The 9731-nt window shown below is 40.1% G+C and overlaps 1 protein-coding gene across 3 annotated transcripts in view; it reads left to right on the top strand.

Moving 5' to 3' along the window:
• The first annotated feature begins 2174 nt into the window (after positions 1–2174).
• Positions 2175–9731, top strand: part of LOC139411103 (netrin receptor UNC5D-like) — a 216910-nt gene continuing 209353 nt past the window's right edge. For 2 of the 3 annotated variants that reach the window (XM_071156962.1, XM_071156961.1), the window contains exon 1: positions 2175–2471. In XM_071156962.1, coding sequence (XP_071013063.1) covers positions 2390–2471 — 82 coding nt within the window. In that variant the 5' untranslated portion in view covers positions 2175–2389. The remainder of the gene's footprint in view (positions 2472–9731) is intronic. The other variant, XM_071156963.1, reaches the window with a different exon arrangement.

Here is a 9731-nt window from a genome sequence, read left to right as displayed (position 1 = left end):
AAATCACTTCAAAGAGTTGTCCCTGCCTTTGCTCTGCCTTTGCATTGTTCTGTAAAGCAATCATCATTTTCTTGTTGTTATTGGTGTGTCTTATTATACATGAGGTTAAAATAAAATATGTTATGATCTCACACAGAATAAAGTGTTCTAGTGAAAATTATTCCCTATCCTCTTCAGATAGTGTGACTTGCAAAAAAGCATTTCCTGTGATGTCGTCTGATGATGCGCCTCTCTGTGAGTCACTTTCACCAGACATGCAGAGGTAAGAGTGTGATGGAGTAGAGTCTGTTAAGCTGGATATGGTAACACAGTGGACACTTTGAATTAGTATTTGAGTAATTCCTGGGTCTTTTCTCTCCTTGAACAGTCATTTGGGCTATCCAATATCCAATATGAAGTAAGCATTTCACTGTTAGTCTACACCTGTTGTTTAGGAAGCATGTGACAAATATTTTTGTTGATTTGAAGACAGAAAGCTGTAGTGATTTAAAGAAGGCAGGCTAATGTATTTTGGAAGTACTGGTATATACGCCATAATGTAATAGGTAACCTGACACGGACACTTCAGTGGGAATTGTCCCTGCCAAAGTTAATGGGTTGCTGTGATGAAACTGATGAAAATCAAATCAGGGAGATTCCGTACTCAAAATAATATAGTAATTTTTCAGGTAATGTGCATAATATTGTGGTCTATGCTATATTCAAGAATCCAACCTTGAGTGTAATTTGAATCTTTATCTTTTCTTAATCTAATAGGAGTATAATGACCAAAGATCACATTGGGGATTTCATATAGGTCTGACATGTAGGCAAGGTGCTGCAGTTTGCAGTACTGTACCACTGCAGTTATATTCTGTTTATTTGGCTCCCACAAATACCCCCACCTCCCCCAAAAGATAATTTAATTAAGTATTCTTCCTTCATCATTTACATGTAGGCTACAGTGATGTGGTGGGAAGACAAATGGACTCGACCCTGATTTTCACAGACCACCAGCCAGCCCTATGTTCAATAGAGTACCACAGCATAAGTAATAATATCCCATAAAACCTAGCGGTGAAACAAGGAAAATGTTCCAATAGTTTTTCTAACATTCATTTTAAAAACACTTAAAATAAGGGCTGTGTTTCATGTAGGCTTACTCTGGCGTGAAGTGAAAATCTCTCTAGGACAAGGTGACTTTTATCAATATATTTGCCTGTATTTGCTAATGTGGCTATCAAAAACAACTACAAATGCCATGATGATCTGGACGAGACTGCCGAATTGAGGCAAAGGTAAGAATCTATTGATTAACTATCTAATGTTAGCTAAATGTAGTAATTAATAAATTGGCTACATTTCTCTAAATGCACAATTCTGATAACAGTCTTGTGCAAGTTTTAAATTGACACACACAATACCTGTTAGCAAAGGGGTCAACTAGAGATGATATGCAGGAGTTTGCAGGAATTTGTAATCTTGCATGATGTCTACTTTGATGCTAATTGGCGTTTTCGAATCGGAGAGTAAATAGAGCCGAATATATTGTCGCTCGTCTACAGAGCCGTACGCGAACGAACGGCTCTTTTTGATCGGGTCTTTTTGGTGAACGTCGGGAACCGAATAGCATCTGTGAAAGAGCCGACCATTTGCCTCCCTGATTTGCATACTGCTACTAATGTTTTTTTACATTTTTATCTCAAAACAACGTTTTTCTGCAGATAAGTTACAAAGTAATTATATAACGATGGTGAATCCTCCCTGCAGAAACAATACATTGGGGAGAGAGCTTAAATCTGGTCCATTTTACTTTTTTTGCAGGTCATCTAATAATTTCGCCAGGTAAAAATGCATTTGAACGAGCATTTTAATATCTGACCTACAGTAATGTTCTTTACATTGTAGTTTTCCAATGTATTTATGATTCTAAGTAGATGTTTATGCAGTTTCAACGAAGAGCCGTTTGGGATCCAAATGAGCCGTGTCTTTTACGTTAACGGAGCCAAATGAGTCGGCTCACCGAAAAAAATCGAAAATGCCCAACGTTCAATTACGTAAAAACTCCCAGCTCTCAGGGCGTCGCCGCTGGTCTGCTCTTTTCCCCTCCCACCGCGATGTGCCATTGGCTAACATCGGTGTGTCATAATACACTGTGGCATGCGAGGTGTTAGAAAAGTCCGCGACTTCTGTTTACACTGTAAAAAGTGAGTAGAAGATGCAGTTCTCCGGTGTGTCAGTGCCAGATTCGTTCCAACCGGTGAGAGTGACTGTCCCGTGGTCCATGATAATTACGTAGGAAGCTGTTACTGGCAGCACCTTGTGAAGGCTTGCAAGAAGAGGGTGAAACGGGAGAATTTCTCCCGGTTCAGCGTATCCACTTGAATGAAAGTGAAGCAGCAGCTACAGTATGGTTGCGCTGACGAAGGGACGCTACCTCTCATTGGGCTTCGTGTTTCTTGTTTATTGCACAACTTGCACGAAATCTAAAGGTAAGAAATAATTAGGGTATTTGTCCATCACTGTGGGGTTGATGTGTGTATTTACTTGCATTGGGTCCAGTAACTTGACAGATGCCGTTTCTCAGTTGCTCACTTACCCATCACTTTCACGTTGCTTGTGTTTTGCCACTGTCTCCGAAGGGCTACTTGAGTATGTTGGACACTGTTTGATAAAACTGTTTGCACCATTTGATTATCAGCATGACTTCTCTTCTGTCATCACTTCACTAGAAGGACATAGCCTACGGTTCTGTCCACGTTGCACTGCGTGGTCATGTCGGCATTTGCTGCTTCTTAATACAGTAGGCTACTTCGTTCCCTCCGTACTAACGCCCTCTGTCTTATATTGAGCTGATTGAATAGCCTTAGCTTTACACCAATATGTGTGAAGTGAGATTCAACAGGCGCAATAACGGTGCCATTGTGATCATCATCATCTACAGTACTATCCATTTAGCGAGCGAAATTATTTTACACACAATGGCTAAGTAGCAAATGAAAAATTAAATTCAAAGGCAAATATAGAAAGCTAGATTAAATTATGAAGATGTTCAATAAAGGAAAGAGACCATCAAGCAATCACAAATTAATTTTGAATTACCATATTTCTGTCTACTTACTTATTGAGTCATAGTATGCCTTTCAATTTGTTACTAGAATGTTACCTTAAAGCAACTTTAACCATGGCATTAACACATTTTCTGACAGAACACATTTTCCAATAGACAGTATTCTAACGATTAATGACCATGACATTTTCACAATGCAGTGAAAATGTCTGATTTACCCAGGGTTATAACCTGTGTGTGTGTGTATGATCAAAAGTCCAAAGAAGGTAGGTCCCTCCCCGTTTAAGAAATGTTTTGCTACAGAATTGGCTTAATGAATATGCCCCTATTGTGCATCCCAAATGACACCCTAGTGCACTACTTCTGAACAGAGCCCTAAGGGAATATGGTGCCATTTGAGATTTAGCCCTACTGTTTACATAGTACTTCAAGGGTATGACAGATAATGCTCCCCCCACAGTTAGCTGCGGTGTGCTACTGCTGATCTGTTAAGATGTGCTACAGGTGTTGTGCACTGACTGCAGTGCTGCATTGGCTTGTCAGCTATCGCTTACTGAAAATATTAAATGTCTTTATGCCTTCTATAATGAAGGCATAAACTTATTTTATTTGCATTCCTGGTGGGAAAGATATTTCCAGTAAAACTTGGATGTGGATGAGATGCATTTAATTTGAAACCAGAGGCAAAACTGACTACGTCCCCAATTGTATTATCTTTATAGTGCACAAAGATGGCACCCTATTCCCTTTACAATGCACTACTTTTGACCAGGGCCCATAAAGGGAATAGGGTGACTTTTGTGACAATGCCTATGCATTCTCTTGGTAGAGGCCTACTGCAGTAGCCTAATAGCTCTGAAGAGAGACCTCCCTTCATGTCCCTTCCTTGCGTGTGACACATTACTCTGAGGTCAAAACAGGTGTTGCATGCACCTTTCCTGACATGGTTGATTCTATTAACTAAAAGGCACCAACACAGTAGCCTTTCAAGCACTGGGACCTTGCCCCCGGGGCCTGCTACTACTCAACCGATTTAAGCTCTAAAATGGATACTTTGAGATTTTGTCAATCAAAGCCCTTTATCTTCTTTGAGCCAATGCTGACATGCTAGCTGTTAGACTTCCAGCCATATACTTCCAGCCATTGCGCTAAAGCTAGTTAGCAAATGCGCTAACGTCAGTTAGCAACTTCCTTCAAACTGCATGCAGACATAAAAAGGGTATCCACAAGTTCATCTGACTCTGGGGAAGAAGATAACAAGCTTAATTGCCAAAATTCTGAAGTATCCCTTTAAGCATCAATTGAGATGTCGAAATCCCTATTCACCCCCAATGACAATCCATGCAAGGGGTCATGAACGGAGGTTCTTCCTGTGCAACACTACTTTACTTTAAGCAAGCACAGTGCACGAGGCCCTGGGGAAACTTTTTAAATGATTTTTCAATTGTATCCATCCAGTCTGTGATTGACAATTCCAATGTTGCCTCATCACATGCAAGGATAAGGGATGAAGTAGCCTACAGGCCAATATGATTTCATACCATATACTGTAGCCATATTATGCTATAAACCATGCTAATTTCATGTGGATTACAGCATGTTTATGATTAAAAAAAAGGGTTATTTGTTGTTTGCGATTCATTAAAAATATGATTTTTCTATTGATCAGTTATCATGACTGATCAGTATGGAACATGGTATTTAGATATGAAAAACTCAACCACAGTGTGTTGATTGGGTGAAGATTGTGAAAACGATGTGTTCAATAGATAATCATGGTCATAAATATGAATATGATGATGCATTTCGGATGAGCTAAATATCTGATTGATGTTGCTATTCATAATGAGGATTTGATGAGGATTGATTGGTAACTGTCAGAGATTGATGCAGATTTGACATCATAAGGAGTGTATTATGGCTGGAGAAGCCAACCATAAATAAATGTTATCAATGGAAGATTTCATTCTCAGTGGTGTATTAATATTTGTGTCCCAAATGACACCCTTTCCGCTACATAGGGCTCTGGTCAAAAGTAGTGCACTATGACGCAGGTCAAAAGTAGTGCACTATACGGAAAAAGGGTGCCATTTAGGACATGAAGTTAGGGCTTTACTTTCAGCTGGCGTCAAGCCAGTGCAATTGTGAAACGCACGCTCGTTTGCGATTTCGACCTGTTAAACCTGGCACTGTTCTATTTTCAAACCCTAGTGCCAGGATTGGTAATTTACTTGTTTTAAATGAGAACACTTGCGCTAAGGTGGGAGGGGTGGCAATATCTGAGGTGTTCTTAAAAACGTGCGCCAAAGTGACAATTTCAGTATGCGGAAGCACATCTTGTCCAGCCATAATGCACAGTGCCCATATGCACATGGGACAAGATAGATGTGCTTTTTGTGCCCGTAAACCTTGTATTTAGAAACCTAAACTGCCCATGTTTTCCGTTTTGTTTGATTAATTAAGAAGCCCTTATAGTATGCTTCTCTTACCCTATGAGAACGAAATCTGGTGTAACAGCAATGCGTCTGATGTCTTTCTAATCCTGGGCAAGCATTAGCCAAGGAGCCTATCCATAGAAGGTTTCTAAACGGTCTACTCGTGAGGCTTTTGCGGACATGCTTTGCATTATTCACAATTCACATAGGCCTACCTGCAGTGCATACTCCATTCTGCTTGTATCATCCTCCTTTCCAAAGAGTGCCTCTTGTCCGTTACCAACGACGCGCTCCTCCAAACATAGGCAATTCAAAATAGGGCTGGGTAATATGGCCAAAGTACCATGTCACAATATTTTGCACATTTTGTGACATTTTAAGACTGTATTTTGTGTTTTTTAATAATAAAAGTTCTAAATATGCTTTGTGTAGTCCATGACCCTAGGGTGGCAACACATTCATTATGTGATCTGATTGACCACTTTAAGGAATGGAACATTAGTCACTTTAATAATGTTTACATATCTGGCATTACTCATCTCATATGTACAGTGGGGAAAAATAGTATTTAGTCAGCCACCAATTGTGCAAGTTCTCCCACTTAAAAAGATGAGAGAACCCTGTAATATTCATCATAGGTGCACTTCAACTGTGACAGACAAAATGAGAAAAAAAAAACAGAATATCACATTGTAGGATTTTTAATGAATTTATTTGCAAATTATGGTGGAAAATAAGTATTTGGTCACCTACAAACAAGCAAGATTTCTGGCTCTCACAGACCTGTAACTTCTTCTTTAAGAGGCTCCTCTGTCCTCCACTCGTTACCTGTATTAATGGCACCTGTTTGAACTTGTTATCAGTATAAAAGACCTGTCCACAACCTCAAACAGTCACACTCCAAACTCCACTATGGCAAAGAGCTGTCAAAGGACACCAGAAACAAAATTGTAGACCTGCACTAGGCTGGGAAGACTGAATCTGCAATAGGTAAGCAGCTTGGTTTGAAGAAATCAACTGTGGGAGCAATTATTAGGAAATGGAAGACATACAAGACCACTGATAATCTCCCTCGATCTGGGGCTCCACGCAAGATCTCACCCCGTGGGGTCAATATAATCACAAGAACGGTGAGCAAAAATCCCAGAACCACACGGGGGGACCTAGTGAATGACCTGCAGAGAGCTGGGACCAAAGTAACAAAGCCTACCATCAGTAACACACTACGCCGCCTGGGACTCAAATCCTGCAGTGCCAGACGTGTCCCCCTGCTTAAGCCAGTACATGTCCAGGCCCGTCTGAAGTTTGCTAGAGAACATTTGAATGATCCAGAAGAAGATTGGGAGAATGTCAAATGGTCAGATGAAACCAAAATATAACTTTTTGGTAAAAACTCAACTCGTCGTGTTTGGAGGACAAAGAATGCTGAGTTGCATCCAAAGAACACCATACCTACTGTGAAGCATGGGGGTGGAAACATCATGCTTTGGGGCTGTTTTTCTGCAAAGGGACCAGGACGACTGATCCGTGTAAAGGAAAGAATGAATGGGGCCATGTATCGTGAGATTTTGAGTGAAAACCTACTTCCATCAGCAAGGGCATTGAAGATGAAACCTGGCTGGGTCTTTCAGCATGACAATGATCCCAAACACACCGCCCGGGCAACGAAGGAGTGGCTTCGTAAGAAGCATTTCAAGGTCTTGGAGTGGCCTAGCCAGTCTCCAGATCTCAACCCCATAGACAATATTTGGAGGGAGTTGAAAGTCCGTGTTGCCCAGCAAAAGCCCCAAAACATCACAGCTCTAGAGGAGATCTGCATGGAGGAATGGGCCAAAATACCAGCAACAGTGTGTGAAAACCTTGTGAAGACTTACAGAAAACATTTGACCTCTGTCATTGCTAACAAAGGGTATATAACAAAGTATTGAGATACACTTTTGTTATTGACCAAATACTTATTTTCCACCATAATTTGCAAATAAAATATTAAAAATCCTACAATGTGATTTTTCTGGATTTTTTTTTTTCATTTTGTCTGTCATAGTTGAAGTGTACCTATGATGAAAATTACAGGCCTCATCTTTTTAAGTGGGAGAACTTGCACAATTGGTGGCTGACTAAATACTTTTTTGCCCCACTGTATATATACTGTATAATATCATTTCAACAGTAGGCCTAGGCTATTTCTTTCTTATTGAGATCATGCCTCACACATACAATACAATTTACGGGATCCTTGCTACTATTTTTTATTTGAGCTTAAGTGCTATACTCTTTGAAGCTAATTACAGCAATTTAGACTGTCAACACTCCAAACCATATTTTTTTTATTGTTGCTTTCACTCTTTACTGTAGCCTATGCTATTTAATAAACTGTAGTATCAATCCACAATGGACTAGGAATGGACAGCGGAATTGGAGTTGATGGCAACGCAAAGGCATTATTAAGCCATGGAACGCCTTGATTGGCCAGTGAGTGGCCAAGCCCTTGTTACATCTGCAACTTGTTTTATTAATCAAAGCCCAGTTCTTGCGCACTACTGCCAGCTATTGCGGTCATAATAACGGCTGTTAAAATAGCATAAATATTTCTGACACATCCCATGACCTATAGCGCTGCCGTAAGCACTTAAATATGCCATTGCGTTAGGTTTGTTTAAGATGCACTATGCAGAAATGCAGAAAATTTCCTGGTTGCTAAAATTCTAATAGTTTGCCTAATTTCATTTTATGAAACTTAAAAATGGGAAGCATAGAAGTAGCGCACATAGAACATATCTACCGCTTCTTAGACTTGCTTTCCATGAGTGACCGATCTATAACACACTTTTCTATGTGAAAAGTTACATATTGCAGCTTTAAAATGGAGCTCTTAGTCTCTACCCATAGATAAATGAAGGACCAGAAATTTACCTAAGCAATGAGTCCTGGATACATTTTTATTGACTTAGTTTGCGACAAAGCACAGTATTGTGTTTCCAATTAATTGATGGAATATACATGTCCTTAGTATAAATTCTTAATTCACCTCATGCATTTCTAATACATTTTTAATGTCACCTGAAACATTATTTATTTGTGTATCCCTTAGAAGTGAGTACTATTTAGCTGTTATTATACAGTTAGTGCAATGAAGACTAGATAAGGAAGCTGTCTAATTCATCACAATCTTTGCATTATTTAGTCCATCCGTTTGCTCCCCGAGTCAGTAGTCAGTGCAGCATCAACTGGCCCTGCAGCAACATGCAAATGCATGTATTTTATCTTTTGTCTGAGCCCTCACCCAGTGGTGCTGTTCTCTCAAACGCACAGATAGCTGTCAGCTCTACAGCCAGATCACCCACTGGATGCTCAGTCAGGCAGACTACAGTACATTCATGATCCAACCTTGTCTGTGTCCCAAATGGCACCCTATTCCCTTTATAGTAGACTACATTTGACCAGAGCCCAATGTAGTAGGGCACTATAAAGGGATAGGATGCAATTTGGGATGCACCCCTTAAAACCATCAACCCACCCCCTTCTTTTTCTATCCCTCCTAGAGACATTTGACATGGAGACTCATCAAATAGCTTCATACATCAGTTCACCCGTGAACCAGGCTGCTGATTGTGCTTTTCTCTGTTAGCTGTCCTTAATATGATTGACACAGTTGGAACAACAACTGACACACAAGAAAAATACACATTGGTCTGAAATTTCCATATACATGTTTGTTGTTTTTGCAGAATCTTTACATTTCTGTTCTGCAGGGTAGCAGGGCATTGATGAAATGAGACGAAGGTCAAATTTGTTGTTTCCACTCGGAGAGAGAGTAGGGGGCTGTGATATTTCCAACTGCCGTTCTGTTCGAGAATGAATCATCAGAATCTGTCTGCCTGGGGTGTCAAAGTGTGCAGTTCAGTGCCCAGATTTACATTTAAATGAAACCAAATGGCTATACATTCAGAAGTGATATACAGTAATGGTGGTGGTATTAAAAGCACAGCCCCCTTGCTCTGTTAGAACAGCTAGTAGCTACTGCTTGAGATTGCTGTCATTTAGGCACTTTGCAGGTATTTTATGACTCGTCTTTCAGGATTATTAAATACAATACATGCATCCATTTCAGTTGTGGATTTCTTTCTTTGTATGAGCATACAGTACAGCTCATATAGGTGGGTGCACTACTCTCTTTTCTGTGCTTTTCTCTTTGTGACAATGTGCATCATTATCCAGCTCTAATATAGCTGTTTGGCTTGGAGAGA

Source organism: Oncorhynchus clarkii, chromosome 6 (assembly GCF_045791955.1).
Source record: "Oncorhynchus clarkii lewisi isolate Uvic-CL-2024 chromosome 6, UVic_Ocla_1.0, whole genome shotgun sequence".
Lineage (NCBI taxonomy): Eukaryota > Metazoa > Chordata > Actinopteri > Salmoniformes > Salmonidae > Oncorhynchus > Oncorhynchus clarkii.
Note: the sequence above shows the minus strand (reverse complement) of the source record. Positions and strands in the feature narration are given on the sequence as shown.